Genomic DNA, 16,665 nt, shown 5'->3' on the forward strand with positions numbered 1-16,665 from the left:
GAGAACATTAAAGAATGAGTGAATGCTGAGTATAATCAAGCTATCAAAAAATAGTACAATATCCACTCTGTGTTGCTTTGTTCCACTACAAATTCTACAGAAATCTACATTTATTCAAATGCCATACTATTGGTGAGATGTCATTGGAAAAGATTTATATTTACAGAACTCTGTCTCTACCACCCCTCATTAATTATATAAATGTACTAATTACATATCTGTGATATTACCGGGCACGTATAATGCTTACTAGATAATTGTGCTGCTCTACTCCTAGACTGAGTATTGAGACAAGACTATTCTCTGTAGACTGGGGTGGAGGTAGGGAACAACACTATATTTATCAGAAGGGCACTGAACATCTGGGTCCTATATTCACCTTCTCTCATCACAGAGGCAATAACAATTTACCCTCAATGGAATGCGGATATGCCATATCTGTCCAACATGCTTCTGCCAGTACAGTAAATTGTGGTTTCACCAACACATTTTCTGGCCGAGGAAATTATTTAATAGCATTAAAAACAAAACAAAACAAAACAAACAAACAAACAAAACCAAGTCAAGCCATAAACCGTGTCTATAGGATTTACCTTGTACTAGTATGTAAAGCACTACCCATTATTCTTAAGGACATATGCCAGAAATCAATATATGACAGCATCACTCTAAGAGCTCTAGATATCAAGAGACAGAGGAGAAAACAAGCGCCCTCGTAAGTATGCCTTTCTCACATTTGTAAATATTCTGCTTCTCATTCCCATGACTCTATGCTCTACTGAGTTAGAATCTGTGGTATACAGGGGAGAAATGGTTACCAGGGAAAGGCAGAGGACTGGAAACTGAAACTGCCACCCAGGTACATCAAGCTTTTCATTCCTCAAGAGGTACAGACTGAAATAGGATCATTGTATTGACCAGGATAATTTACTCCAGGGAGATATGGCTGTTATTATTATAAAATAGAAACAAAAAAGGATATTGGGAAGTGGAATCAAGCATCTGACAAGCATTACACTGACTGAAATCAAGTATCTGATTTGGAAAGAAAAAAGAGAGGAATGAATTCTGTCTGCAGTTCTCATAAATGAAAACATACGCCCCCAAAGGAGATGTGGGTCTCTTGTCCCCGCATGCTCCTGTGTGCCTCGCACAGGGAAGATTTTGTCAAGCTAAATCTAAACAATAAAATATAGGTACATAACCAAAATAAAGCTAACTGCATTTCTACATTTACATATACACAGTGCAGTAGAGGGGGATATAAACAAAAGCATGTAAATAGGGATGATGTTCTACAATCAGTGCTTCAAGATTTAAAAAAAAAGTCAAAACTACCCTTGAAAATCCCTGAAGTTGTTGAGACAGACACATAGATATAGATATGAATATATAATATCACTAGTTCGCAATATATGTATGAAAACCACACATTTAAGTACCAAAATCACAATCATTGTAGCAAGATAGTCACACTCTGAGAGGCACAAGAACTGAGACGGCAGTCATACCTCCCCCACCTCAAACTCAGGTGGGGTCCTATGTCCACTGAGAGAAGTACTGGATGGAATTGCCAGCATCATGCATACTCTTTTCTGTCTCTGTCTCGAAAAAAAATTACATCCAGTCAAGATCTGAATTTACCTAAGTTAAACAGATATAGAAAGGGACTGCACTGTGTTGACGGGCCATTTGCAAGGGCATTTTTTTAACAATTTTAAAATTTATAAACTGGCCTGAACTCTAATCCGAGTGTTAAAATATGTTGTATAGGAGTGTATCTCCCTATACTCCCAGCACAGCGACACAAAGTCTAACACCGTACACTAGCTTAAGACTGAAGTTTAAAAATAAACACTATACAGACAGAGTGCTAAAGACTTATTACCCTTATAAGGAACATGTGTGTGCACAGAAGGAAAAAAATCCAGTTGAGATGAACGCCGGCCAAAGGCACGGAGGAACATAGGATGGATGGTACACGAGAAAACTCATAAATACCAACTACCAACTACTGCCTCATGATAACCTGGATAAACAAGCAATACAGAGTCCACCAAGCTTTCAGATTTATACTCAGTTAATTCAATATTAAACTCACTAACTAAACCTCTTCCTATTTTCCTTCTCTCCTTCTTCACTGGAATAACTGCTAATTTGACAGTGCTTTTATTTTATTTAAATTATCCTGAACTGGTGAACTGAATTTATCATTTACTACCTGGGAGAATGATGAAATATAACCCCCTTCCCCAAAAAAGGCAACTACAGATTATAGACCCAGAATTGGCAGGCAGTTTTTTAAATAGCCTACAGCGTCCCTCCTGATTATGAGGGCTTGGTGTAATCTGGCCTTGCCACCTCACTGCAATATGGGTGAGTGTGGATGCTATCAGATGGGGGCATCTTGGAGGCAGTTATCCTGGGAAGAGAACGGTGTTATGTGCCTAACAGGTAAGAACAGCACATACTGAAGAGCAGTCCATGAAGCTGGGTGCTTTCCACTAGGCTCCTTTCAAATAAAGCAGTCAGAAGCGCTTTCTGTAGGCGTTATTTTGTTGTGAGACTACAACCCTCTAGCTACAAATGATTAGACTACAACTTGACATCTGGCCCCAAAGCAGCCATTATAGGTGAAACACAAAGAAAATGGAATAGTGTATAAGGAGACCTGGTACAAGAATTCTGCTCTGTGGGGTACTCCTTATTAGACACTGACTAAATCCAAACAGATCCCCTCTTTAAGAACTATAATGCGAGACGTAAAGAGCTACAAGAAAAAAAGTCATTAAGTAAAGTTGTGGGACAGAGAGAAAGCAAGTGGAAAGAATGACAGTGGCAGGCAGTCAGAGATGGTGGTAAAAGTGGTAGCAAGAAAAAAAGCTGAGGCATAAAGATGAAAAGCCCCTAAAGTTGGTATTATCCCCGAGTAACTCTGTAGTTTTCCAGGGGGCCTAAAAGGTCAATTTTCGGTGCTTCTTCACATCCCTGTATATTCTTCCAGTAAGCTCCCAACAACAATAAAAAGGCAGTATCTTTGTTCTTAGAAAGCACACAATTATTCGTAAATACAGCTCTGTGAAATCCAAGCTACATTTATCTATGCGTCTTAAATAGTAACATTGCCAGGAGATAGTACTGTCCATCCGCTCTGATATAATTCTAAAACTATTTTCCAACTCTATTCGTTAGGTATTATAATTTTCCTTAGTTATAAAGCAATCAATGATTTTGAATTTTTAGTTACTAGTAAGGCTAAACTGAACTCTAGGGCAATATGCTTACTATATTGCTTTAACACAGTAAATCATGCAGTTATCTGCACATGGAGTAGGAGGGTGTCAAGGGCCAGAAGAAAAGTACGTATGTATGTTACTGATGAAAATGATTCACAGGACAACGAATGCCTTGGTTTCAGCTTAATAGTTAAAAATGGCAGATAAGATTTTGGCTTGGGGAAAATATTTGAGGACTTTTAAGATATTAGGTACAAATAGTAAATACAATAAAGAAATACTGTAAACTGACAACATGAGTGAGAGAGAGACATACAGAATTCACTTTTTAACGAGCTCAATTTAGGCTAGATATAAAAAGTTCAATGTTACCACTTACAACAGACACTACATTCTTTACACATATATTTTCTCTAGTCCTAACATTTCTGCCTAGTAGGGATTTTTCCGAGTCCCATTTTATATTTGAGAAAACCATCAGAGAGGTTAGACAAAATGTCCAAGATACACAATGAAGTGTAAGAGCTAATATGTGGTCCCAGATCAGAATGACTCAAAAGCCAAAACTTTCCAATATACCATACTAGATTACTCTGGATCAGAATCATTATTTCAAGTTTTAAATGTAAGATACAATCAGAAAAAAAGAGAGAGAGAAGAAAAGGAAGGAAGGGAGGAAGGAAGGAAGGAAGGGAAAGCAAGCTAAAAATTAAAGTGATTTTTTTACTCTAAAATCTATAATCAAATTGGCTGAATAAGACCGTATAAAATGACAATAGGTGGTCATGAAATTTCACTCAATTGTGCCAAACACTATTCTTAAGTACCTTGGCCAGCTTCTCGGGAATAAGTTCTTCTTTTGGACCTCCAATTTCCTCATCATCATCGTCCTTCTTCTTTTTCTGATTTCTCTGCTGCTTTTCTTTTTCTGCATTTTTTTTCTCTTCCTCTATCTGGGCTTTCTTTTGAGCTCTTCTTTGTTTATTACGTAGCTTCTTTAGCTCTTTGTCAGACATGTTTGCTGTAAGCAGCAAGTGTTAATAAAATTATCAGTGTGTTAATCAGATTAGAAGTGATCAATTACTATGTGATATCCCATATAAACGCCCACTAAAAATCTTCCCTGTTACACACGTTCGTGTGCCTATGCGTACCTTTTAGTATCGCCACCCTTGTTAAAGAACACTAACCTCCTCAAAAAACTTGTGAGACCCGGTGGAGCCCTACTGTGGCGACCACAGCAAAGCTCAAAAGCACATGAGCTCCTCCAGCAACAGTAAAGCGCCTGCAATTCTAGGAATGTGACAAGCTGCTCCATAACCCTATGGCACTGTCCCATGCCTTCTTAGTTATGCCTTCTCTAATCCTGTCAAACAGTGCTGCCACTGTGCCTCACATATTCTGCTTGTCAGAATACTTTGTTTATACATCTATTTCTCTTTTAGACCGTGAGTTCCTTGGTGGAAGAGACCTTGCTTTACTCGTAATCTTTGTATTGTCAGGGCCTAGCAGCATACCAAAACACAGAGAAAACACTCAAATATTTGTTGAAGGAATAATGAATAACTACACAGTAAATTTAAAATTTGACATTAAAAATTAACAATATCCCTTGAGGTACAACTATAGAATGTTTCAAAGAAAGACTGGAAATCACTGATAAACATGCCATAATAAAGTGGAAAATCTGTACTGTTTAGACTTAAAGCAATAAATCTGAAAGCTACATGTACAATCAGTACTTATTTGGAAAATACTTGTTAATAATGAGAAATGAAAAAACTCATTCTAAAATATACCACCACTGTGGTGATTTTTAAATATGCCCACAAATTCTTCCCTTCACAAAGTGGAGCCTATTTCCCTTTCCCTTAAATGTGGGCTATACTTAGTGACTCACTTCTCACTAATAGAATGTACTAGAAATGAAAGTGTATGACATCCAAGATTAGGACATAAAAGCACTGTGGATTCCTCCTTGCTTTCCCTTTGAGCACTCAGAGGAAGCCAGCTGTCATGTTGTGAAGAAACCCAAACCACCTTATGTAAAGACCCGTGTGGCCAAGAACAGTCCTCTGGCCATGCCATCTTGGAAGCAGATTCTCCAATCCTTCAGGTGCCTTGGCTGACATCTCGACTTCAACCTCCTGAGAGACCCTAAGTCTTTCCAATCATACAGCTAAGTGACTTTTGAATTCCTGGCCCCCAGTACCTCTGGGAAATAAATGTTTGTTGTTTAAATCTGCTAAGCAATTTGTTATGTAGCGATAGACAACCAACATATTTTGGTCCCTGGAAGTGCGATGCTGCTGCAATAAAACCCTAAAATGTGGGGAGTGGCTCTGGGACCAGAGAGTGGCCAAAGGTGAGAAGACTTGGAAAAGAGAATTAATGGAAGCTTAAGAGCCTTAGACTATTAATAGATATCTAGATTTTGAAGAGGCTGCAAGTGAGGGCTAAAGTGAAGTGAGGAACACTTATAATCACATAGAGGCAGACAGCTTAGCAACACTTATAAAATGCATCAAGTGAACTGGATGATCCCGTTAGGTGGATTTCTAGGCCCCAAAACATGGGGGGGTGGGAGGGGAGAAGAGGTTTGAAGATGGCACCTGATTCTTCTTGCTGCTTCTAGCAAAAATGCCAAGAGAAAGAAACTAAAGGAAGGAGCAGGGACTTGAGGGTTTTGAAAATTCTCAACCTCTCCAGAAATGGCTGCTGAGCAAAGATCAAACGCAGGGCACTGCCAGGAAAACATGTCAAAAGGGAGAGCAGAGAATTTGGCTTTAAAATCTTTTGTTAAGACTCAGAATTCAGAAAAATGGTGCCTTAGTTACTAGTCAAACAAAGGCTCTCTTAAAAATTTTAAGGGTGTGATCCACAGATCCTCTCAATCACACAACAGACCTTCGAAGAAACTTAGAAGTTTTGTCCTCTCAGCAAAATCTCAAAGTAGACAAAGATACTTGTGCATGTGGATTTCAGTGAGATTCACAAAAGATCCATGAAGTTTAAAAGAGAATTATAACGGTAGAAACACAGAAACTTGGACTGAAAGGAACATAGTATAAAATGAAAAGAGGTCTTCAGACACCCCACCCCCAAATTTTGGAAGCAGATTAAGACACTACTTAGCTGCAGACAAATGCTAACTTTCAAGAAAAAAGAAGGATTCAGAAGGTAGAACCAGGAACCCAGAGGGCAGAGCCAAGATCCATGAAGAATTATTCCTAGGTCTCGAGTCCTCATCAAAGAACTGCTAACCTGGACCCAACTGGACTTGAGAATTGACATGAACCAGTAACTCCAATGTGCCTCCCGTTCCCCACTCACCACCCCTTTGTGTCTACAGTGTGTGCCTAACCTCTCTCTCATCACTTTATACTGGTTCACAGGATTTCCTATCAAGAACTCTGCTTGAAGAGCTACACTAAAGAACCATATTCAAAAAACCTCATTCACAAGATAACAATCTGGACTTTGAGCTAATGCTGTAATGGGATGAGACTTATGGAGGCCTTGAGAGGGGCAAGTGTATTTTGCATGTAAGAATGTAAATAATTTGTGTCCAGAATGCAGAACATGGCAGTTAAAAATATGTCCACAAATTCTTTGATTTCTCCTTCCCACTCAAGTATAGGTTGTACCTGGTGACCCACTCGACCAATTAAAATGTAAAGGAAGTGGCAGGGTGCTATGTCAAGAGAAGAGAACATTAAAGGTGTTATGGCTTCCTCCTGGCTCTCCAGCGTGGCCATGTCTTGAGGAACTCAAGACACCCTCTGGAGAGACTAAGGAATTGAGGCCTCCTGCCAAGAGCCATGCGAGTAAGCCATCCGGGAAATGGATCCTCCAGCCCCAGCCAAGCCCTCAGATGACTACAGCTCCAGCCAATATCTTAACTACAACTTCCTAAGAGACCCTGATCCCGAACCACCTAGATGCTTCTGAATTCCTGACCTATGGAAATGGTTGGTTCCAGATGCTAAATTTGGGGGTAATTTATTATGCAGCAAGAGATAAAAACAAATATATACCTGTTTCTCTTTTTCCTGGTAAAGAATGCCTTACTAGAAAAGAAAATTTCAAACAAGAACTAAAAATTACATCCTAGAAACACAAGACTGCGTGAGTGGCCACATAAATTCTGGCCTTTTAATGATTTGTGAAATAATTGCTACCACTTGCATCCTTACTGCAAGACTAGATACAATACACACATTATTTTATTTAACAATCTCACAACCTCATAATATTATTTTATGTATCAGAAAACTGAGTCTTCAGAAGAAAAATAATGACTCAGAGTGATAGTAAAAGGCAGAGCAAGGATGTAAATCCACTTCACTTTGCCTCCAAAGTCTAAGCTCTCTCTTTCCACTATGCTACACCAGGGGTCAGCAAACTTTTTCTTCAACAGGCGAGATACTAAATATTTTTCGCTTTGCAAGCCACAGGTCTCTGTTGCAACTAAACTCAGCTGTCATAGCACAAAAACAGCAACAGACAGTATGTAAATGAATGGGCTTGGCTAGGTCCCAATAAAACTTCATGTACCAAAAGAAACTGCAGTATGGATTTGGCCCATAGGCTAGTTTGTGACCCTATTCTGTAATACCTGTCACTGCCTTAAGAGGACTCAAGTCAGTTCACAATAATTGCCATACCAAGATAGAGAAAGGAATCCACATAGGAAATTAATATAGACATTAAGAGTCCAAATCCTGTTTCACATAATTTAGCACTAATTATCTGGATAGGCACTGTCTCAAGTTTACATAAATTAGCTAGTACTTGTGTGAACTTAATAGAGACTCAAAATTTTAGCTTAGGAGGAGCCAAAGGAAAATTCTACTACACTAGAATATTGCATTATCTTTTTTTTTTTTTAAACTGAAGAGAGGGGTTGTTTATTTATTTATTTATTTATGACTGTGTTGGGTCTTCGTTTCTGTGCGAGGGCTTTCTCTAGTTGTGGCAAGCGGGGGCCACTCTTCATCGCGGTGCGCGGGCCTCTCACTGTCGTGGCCTCTCTTGTTGCGGAGCACAGGCTCCAGACGCGCAGGCTCAGTAACTGTGGCTCACGGGCCCAGCTGCTCCACGGCATGTGGGATCTTCCCAGACCAGGGCTCGAATCCGTGTCCCCTGCATTGGCAGGCGGATTCTCAACCACTGCGCCACCAGGGAAGCCCGCATTATCTTTTTTTAAAAAATTTGGGTTTGGGTATATGTGCACATATGCAGGTATATGTGTATACACAGAAAATAACATCTGAATCTAGACTACTCTACCCAGCCAAACTAACATACACATAAGAAGGCAAAATAAAAGAAATCTGGCCATATGAAGACTCTTAAGTTTACTGAAAGGGTAAAAACATGAGAAGCAAAAGATAACTTCTCAAGTAAATAAAGGGTACCTACAAGATCTTTGCTATAAATATCAAGCTTTTTGGTGAACCATTAGAAGCACTGTGTCTAAAAAAAAAGGCAGCAAGCAAACTATTGTTCCTATTAATCAGCACTATTTCAGCAACCCTAAACAATGCAATAAGGCATGGGGGAAAAAAGAGGTATAAATACTTAAACTGCTTACAGATTAATATAACGGCCTACATAGAAAAATTTTTTAAATCAACTGAAAAATCTACTAAACCTAATATTAACGTTCAATAAGGATACCAACATACAAAAACTGTAACAATATTCATTTGGAATGCTGTAATGGGAAAGGGGGACATGTAAGGAAAATGCAAAGAGTAAATTTGCTAAAGTTATAACACAACAATTACACTAAAAAATAAATAGGAGATACATGCATTCTAGTATGCGAAGACTCAATGTTGTTTAAGATCTCCTGATCCCCAAACAGTAATCTATATGTTAAATGCAATTCGAATTAAAACTCCAAAAGAAACTTTCTGGAAGATCAATTAACTCTACAGTTCTTACATAAGCAAAAATTAACATGTAAAACCAAGAAAAATCGAAAGACATAGTGTTAGATTAAGAAGAGAAAAACGGATAAGAAGAGAAACCCGTGTACTGATGTCAATACAACATAGTTTTACTGTGTCTTTATAGTAAGTTTTAATATATGTGAGAACAAGACACCATGCCCACAACCCATCAAGGTATTTTTTCAGAGCTTACTTCAGGATAAAAGTGGCATTTTAAAAGAGTGGGGAATATCTACAACCTATTTAATAAGTACTATTTAGGAGTCAGCAGTCTTTTATGTGGGGATAAAAAAAGCTACCCTCCACCTCACATCACATATAAAAATTATCTCCAGATGATTAAACAGCCAAATGTAAAAATAACAAAGCCAATATTATAAGAAAACACAGAAGATATTTATAAATATATTTTACATTTTGAAGGAGAAAAGCCTTTCTAAGCAAGACCCAGAAGCCATAAAAGACTAAAAAACTTTTATTTCAGAAAAATTAAAGCTTTTACATAAAGAAAGACACCCACTGTAAATAAAGGTTAAGACCTAAGTGACAGGAAGAAAATATTTGCAACACATAAATAAGGATTACAGTCCTGAGTATGTACAGAACTCCTAGGAACCAAGAAGTTTCAAAATAAAACGGGCAAAAGATATGAACAGGCAATTCACATAAGAAACCTAAAGGCCACATGAAAATGTACGCAGGTGTTCCACTCTTAAAAATCTAGGAATTATAAATTAGATGTTCTCCCCAAAGTAACAAAAATGTAAAGGATGGACAATTTTCAGTGTTAGCAATAAAATAAAATATCAGTACACTGTTGGTGGCAATAAAAACCTTTTATGGAAGGCAATTTTATACATTTCTCATACTCTTTGACCTAGCAATTTCCACTTCTAACAATCCATAATAAAATATGTGCATAATGATGACCTACAGGACATTTACTGTAACACTGTAAGGGGTTGGGGGGGGACCCACATGGATTCCCACATAACCATTAAAATGACTGATGATGATATTAGCTGTGCCCAGACATGGAACAATACTATAAAAAGAAGGGGAAAAAGTATAAATTTCAGAACACTATGAATCATATCATCCCATTTATGGGCTACAAAAATAAAACGAACAAAACCACCAAAAGAACTACCCTGAAAGGTGTGTGTAGAGCATGTGTGCACATAAAACTCTGAAAATGGTAATTGTGCACAAAGGAAATTGAACATTTCATAGGGATAGCCCTTTGAAAGAAGATAGCCTGTGGGTAGGAGAAAAGGGAAAGGGGATTTTCACATTTGCTAGTTATTTTTCTAAGTTGTTTCAACTTTTTATGTTAAGAGTTAATTGTGCATTATTTGCATAATTTGAAGAAGAGGAGGAAGGCAGGAAGAGTGAACAGGAAGGTAAACAGGGACTTCCCTGGGGGCCCAGTGGTTAAGAATCCGCCTGCCAACGCAGGGAACATGGGTTCGAGCCCTGGTCCGGGAAGATCCCACGTGCCGCGGAGAAACTAAGCCCAAGCGCCACAACTACTGAGCCTGCGCTCTGGAGCCTGCAAGCCACAACTATTGAGCCCGCATGCCACAACTACTGAAGCTCATGTGCCTAGCACCCGTGCTCCACAACAAGAGAAGCCACCGCAATGAGGAGCCCATGCACCGCACGGAAGAGCAGCCCCCGCTCACCGCAACGAGAGAAAGCCTGCGCGCAGCAACCAAGACCCAACGCAGCCATAAATAAATAAATAAATAAGTTTATTTATTTATTTTAAAAAAGGAAGGTAAACAAAAGAAGCCAGAGGATCACTGCTCTCAGCTTCAATTATAAATTGTCCTGTAGATTCTCATTGGCATCTTCTTGCCAGTTGAAGAAGCAACGACAGATAGATTCAAGTGAAATCTGTACAAGGGTTTCTATATGTGACCTTAGAAAGTTCTAAATTGTTCTTAGGCAACAGGAAATATAATTTAATAACAAATTAACAGAAAGATCCAAAGGTCTTTAGCAGGAGGAAGTATCGAAAGTAACCAACCATAACCTCAGGAGAGGCATAAGCTCAGGACTGAAGAAAAAAAATCTGACACAGTTTTTATGTCCCAACTCCTGTAACATTTTTGCCATGAAAATGTCACAAAATATTTGGATGAACAATTAATTTTTATCTTTCTACATTCCTAGGTCACTTTTATGCTGAGATCCTTTCCCAAATAATTAACTAAGGAAGACTTCTCCCTACACATCCTGACATCTTGCTATAAAAATGGCATGTTAAAACTGGTCAAATGGTAAATCATTGAGCAATTTTACTGGCTTAATTCTAAGCTGGGTTTTAATGTTCAAGCAATATTTACCTATTAGTAGGTTAATTATAAATTATTACTAAAAGGAGAAATAACTAGATATACTGACGGCCAACACTAATGTGGAGTTCCAACACTAATATAAAATTAGTATAGTATTGTACTTAACAATTCATAGTATTGGGTAAACCGGATATTAAATGTAAAGTTCATGAAATTCAACTCCTTAAAAGCTAATGATCAGTTACAAATTAAATTCTTGCTTAACTTTTGAAAGACTAAAGTAAACGGTATTTTTCTTTTGTTGCTTAGAAAAATTCACAAAACGGGTCATCACCATTTTTTAAAGCATGTATAACATCGTCCCACAAGGTGCTTAATAAAAAGCTCAGGAAATGGACTTCCTTAGTGGCTAAGTGGTTAAGAATCCGCCTGCCAATGCAGGGGACACGGGTTCAAGCCCTGGTCCAGGAAGATCCCACATGCCGCGGAGCAACTAAGATCCCACGTGTGCGCCACAACTACTGAGCCTGAGCTCTAGAGCCCGCGAGCCACAACTATGAAGCCCACGCGCCTAGAGCCCATGCTCCACAACAAGAGAAGCCGCCGCTATGAGAAGCCCGCGCACCTCAACGAAGAGTAGCCCCCACTCGCTGCAACTAGAGAAAGCCTGCGTGCAGCAACAAAGACCCAACGCAGCCAAAAAAAAAAAAAAAAAAAAAAAATCTACATTACACAAAAATATAAGTACACACATACACACCACAGAAACAATAAGAACTCTTTGATTATTATACCTGTATCAGCTTCATGTTCTTTATTCTCATCTGTAAGGGGGTTGTCGTGAAGCTTCAAATAGATCTCTATAGCAATTCTTGCTGCCTTGAAGTAAAATGGATGCTGTCGAAGTACATCTTCTAGTTTTAATAAGTCCACATATGATCTAAGGGTAATCTTCCTCATACAGTATGTATGAAAGTCAAACTGGTCATCAGTGATTTCTATAAAATGCTAACAAAATTATCTTTTTTATTACAGTGAAGTATAGCAATAGCAAAGAAACTACAAAAATGAAAGCCTTGGAATTACTTGTTTCCTAGGCATGAAAAAAATCAGTAAAATTTTAGAATATTAAAAATGACAATAATTCAATTTAAATACTTTGCATATCAAATAAGCAAATATAATTGGCCATCACCTAGCATAGTAATAATGGCATACATAAGGCACTGAATTACTTGTTCAATGAAAGGAAACACAATGCTTTAAAATATATATATTTATTCCTTCCTTAATCATACTTAAATAAAGCTATCAGGACAAATCCAACAGAATTTATTAGCATACATAATAGTGCAGTACAGTAGATTTACATGTTAAACATTCAGTCTTTATATTTAGAACAATTTGCAAAGGATTTTAATACTGCAGTATTTGGTAATTTTTCTGAGAATACAAATCTGAATTCTATGCAATGAAATGCTGGTATGTGGGAGAGAAATCAATCAGTGAGTAAGTCAAACAACCAGAAGCTAACACATTTCAACTAAGCTCTGGGGTTCTCGACTTAATAACAGAAGAAGCATGAAATTATATAAATTATTTTTATATATGAAAATCACAAAAAATGAAAGCCAACTACTAGTGATAGAACTGACTCAGAAGTGAAAAGGACTAAGAAAAGAATAAATTTATCATAACATGAGGAATTACATAGGTTACAGAAATACTGTGAAAAGGCTTCAAAGCTTATAAATAATATTTATCAGGGCATAAGGCACCACCAATCAACCCCACAACAAACAGGTTTCTGGGATAGCTTAATGAGCTTTGTATGTATTAATGAAGAAGCAGAAACATTCAGAAATCAATGAAAACGCAGCCAAGATACAAACCTTCCCTTAAGTTTCTTACATGAATTCTGGCAGGAAGAGTAGACAATGGGGAAGTCTGCTTAATATAGTCTATATTATTTCCATTATAAAATTTGAAAAATATGAACACTGGTTTTTAGAAATCACTTACTATACATTATAAGGTGAGAGAAAAGAAAAAACTATAGGATTACCCCAAAACTTTCAATGTGTAACAAAATGAAATGAGAAACTTTTATGTATGTGGTACTTACTCTCTCAATCTCATGACATTTCTTAAGTGCTTCACCAAATTTATTCATTGCCTTATAAGCTTGGGCACATTCTGTCTGGAACCACATGCATTGCATTTCATTTAAATTCTCAACCGCTGATGTTCCTTCCTGTATGAAAAGCACACATACTCAAAGACAATTTCTTATCAAATACATTATTCCACCATAGGATTTAAGAAGGAAAGATGGTCATTTGATTTGAATTCTTTCAAAATAATTTTCTAATTTTTTAAACCATTCTCAAGGTAAGAGGGAATAGTTAGTATCTGAAAGAAATTAGAATTGTATTTCTAACCACTAAAAAAATATACATATATAGCCTTGTAAATGATTAATCAAAAGGTCTACGTAATTGGGGATGGAAAGTAACATAAGAAACAGAACAGTAACACACGGCAGATGTTCAATTAATATTAGTTCCCTTCGCCCTTAAAAATTTCAATTGAACATACATCAATATAAATCAGAGTTTAAAAACTCACTGCACAACCATATTAAAAAAATGATGTTTTATACTAATATTGATTTCAGTTTTTTCTGATAAGGCAATTTAATTAAAATCCTGTCTTGATATTAAAAATATCAGATGTAAACTTTGAAAAATAAACAAGGTATACAAGTATGAACTATTTATTCACAAGCAAGAAAACTAGCTGTACAAACCCTTGTAAACTTCGAGCACATTTCTTCAGCCTCTTTTATCAGATTGGCTTTTAGCATGTATTTTGCACACTTGGAGTTGATAAATCTGTCTGCTGTGTCCAAGGCCTGGGCCTCATCCATCCACCTCGCAGCTTCTTTAATATTCCCAGCATGCTAATAATGACAGGGTACAAAAGCAAAATAAACCAGTCAGAGTATGCTAATTTTACTATGCAAGTAGCTAGTTTCCTGTTCATAAATAACTAAAACACAAATGGAAGAAACAGTAATCTTCTGTCTCTTACGACCCTAATCAATGTAGATGCATACATTCTACAGAAATATAAGTTCTCATACCTTCCTGGCGATGTAGAATATAAGCTCTCTGATAGTAAAGATTTGTTTTAAAACTTTTGTCTACTGTTATAACCTCATTGACTACACACTACAACAGTGCCTGGTACATAGTGAATACTCAAAAATAATTGTTGAATCAAAGAATAAATAATAATCAAACTCTTTAAGCCAGAACAACATAATTTAATGTAAAGGTCATAAAAGGCAAAAGGATGGTCAAATTTCTACCCCACAAGAACCATGGAAACATTACAATCAGGACCACTGGTGGGCACTCCACAATGAGCCTCATTCTACTTCGTCTAACTAGTCCATTCGGCAAGGTCACAAAACTAATGAGCCTTACTTGGCTTTAAAAAAGTGCTTTTAAAACATTACTTGGGGGACTTCCTGGTGGTGCAGTGGTTAAGAATCCAACTGCCAATGCAGGGGACACGGGTTCGAGCCCTGGTCTGGGAAGATCCCACCTGCCGCGGAGCAACTAAGCCCGTGTGCCACAACTACCGAGCCTGCGCTCTAGAGCCCACGAGCCACAACTACTGAGCCCGCGTGCCTACAGCCCGTGCTCCGCAGCAAGAGAAGCCACCGCAATGAGAGCCTGCACACAGCAACGAAGAGTAGCCCCCACTCGCCGCAACTAGAGAAAGCCTGCACACAGCAACGAAGACCCAACGCAGCCAAAAAAAAATTAATTAATTAATTTCAAAAAAAAATTACTTAATTTCATAATTTTTTGGTAAATGAATTATTGGTTTACAATCTCTGCCCCAAGAGCTTTTATTACTAAATTGTATTTGTATTAAGATAGTAAAGCAGTAACTTTATTTTAAGATGATTTTTCTCAAGCAAGACCCAGAAGTTGAAGAGGCAAAGAGGTAATACGTAGAATTCATAGTAGACATCTTCAGTTTCGTTTTAAGATTACCAGACACTGATATATATGAGCTTACTGAAATGTTAATAGAAACAAACATTTCACAGCAAATGTAATTATTTTTTATTATCTATAGCCTTGCTACTTAAAACCAAGAAAATAACCAGATACGTGTATGAACGACCATATATATGAATGCCCATATGTATATATGTATACTTGTGTCTGTACATAAACTGATATAGACGGGTGAGCAAATGAGCATGACCACGACAAGTCTCAGAGTAATCAGACTGACAAATGTACTATATCTGCTGCTCCGTGTTTTGCGAGCTATCAAATACGCCATTTCTCTCACCGCACTCAGACTCTATAGCACGTGTTTTCTTAATTTGTGTCTCACTGGGTCGTAAGAAAGGAGGAGAAAAGCTCTTTACCTTATAGATTTTAGCTTTCACAAGAAAGAGTTCTATCAACGTGGGCGTACTTTCAATAGCGGTATTTATGTACCCCAGAGCAGCAGACGGCTGCCCAGTCCTGTCGTAGTGCTGTGCCAAGTAGTACTGGACCCAAAGTAACGTGGTCGGCGGTTCTTCCTTCCCATCGTCTTTGAGAAGTGGGGGGGCGGGGGAGGAAAGAAAGCAAGCTTAGTCATTAGAGATATTAGTAACAGACTAGCCACCTCAAAGTGGCTCTATCTTTATTAACAAGGGAAGCAGCTCAAACCATGTGATTTATGCATCTAGTTATGCAACTAGCTCTAACCCTACCAAATCTTGGGAAGGGACCACGCTTTCTGCTCTGTATCATTATAGCTCCTAGCACAATGTCCTGCATAGTGATAACTTCATATAGTAAACATGGCAGATGAATGAGATCAAAGCTATAACAAATTACCTAAAAAGAAAACTGAGGGGAGCGAGGGGGAGGGGAGGATTTGGGGTGGGGGGAGAAGACATGACAAGCTGTACTAGAACTATGAGTATACTGGTCAGGATGTTATGTATGAGGGTAAAAAAAAAAAATAAAGAGAAAATTTCCATTAATGTGATGGTAAAAAAAGAAAAAGAAAAAAGAAAGGCATGACTGCTTAATTGGGTTTCTAGCTAATGTACCAAACTATACATAAATATACTTGTGATGTGGT

At 37.8% G+C, this 16,665-nt stretch overlaps 1 protein-coding gene across 2 annotated transcripts in view; it reads right to left on the bottom strand.

The window, feature by feature from the left end:
* The window catches only part of NAA15 (N-alpha-acetyltransferase 15, NatA auxiliary subunit), a 75,997-nt gene that overhangs the window by 13,500 nt on the left and 45,832 nt on the right, over nt 1-16,665 (bottom strand). For both annotated transcript variants that reach the window (XM_061191960.1, XM_061191959.1), the window contains exons 11-15: nt 15,956-16,125; nt 14,309-14,461; nt 13,625-13,753; nt 12,294-12,507; nt 4,064-4,257 (exon numbers count right to left, since the gene is read on the bottom strand). In XM_061191960.1, the coding sequence (XP_061047943.1) occupies nt 4,064-4,257; nt 12,294-12,507; nt 13,625-13,753; nt 14,309-14,461; nt 15,956-16,125 (860 nt within the window). The remainder of the gene's footprint in view (nt 1-4,063; nt 4,258-12,293; nt 12,508-13,624; nt 13,754-14,308; nt 14,462-15,955; nt 16,126-16,665) is intronic.

The sequence above is a fragment of the Eubalaena glacialis genome, chromosome 5 (assembly GCF_028564815.1).
Source record: "Eubalaena glacialis isolate mEubGla1 chromosome 5, mEubGla1.1.hap2.+ XY, whole genome shotgun sequence".
NCBI classification, from domain to species: domain Eukaryota; kingdom Metazoa; phylum Chordata; class Mammalia; order Artiodactyla; family Balaenidae; genus Eubalaena; species Eubalaena glacialis.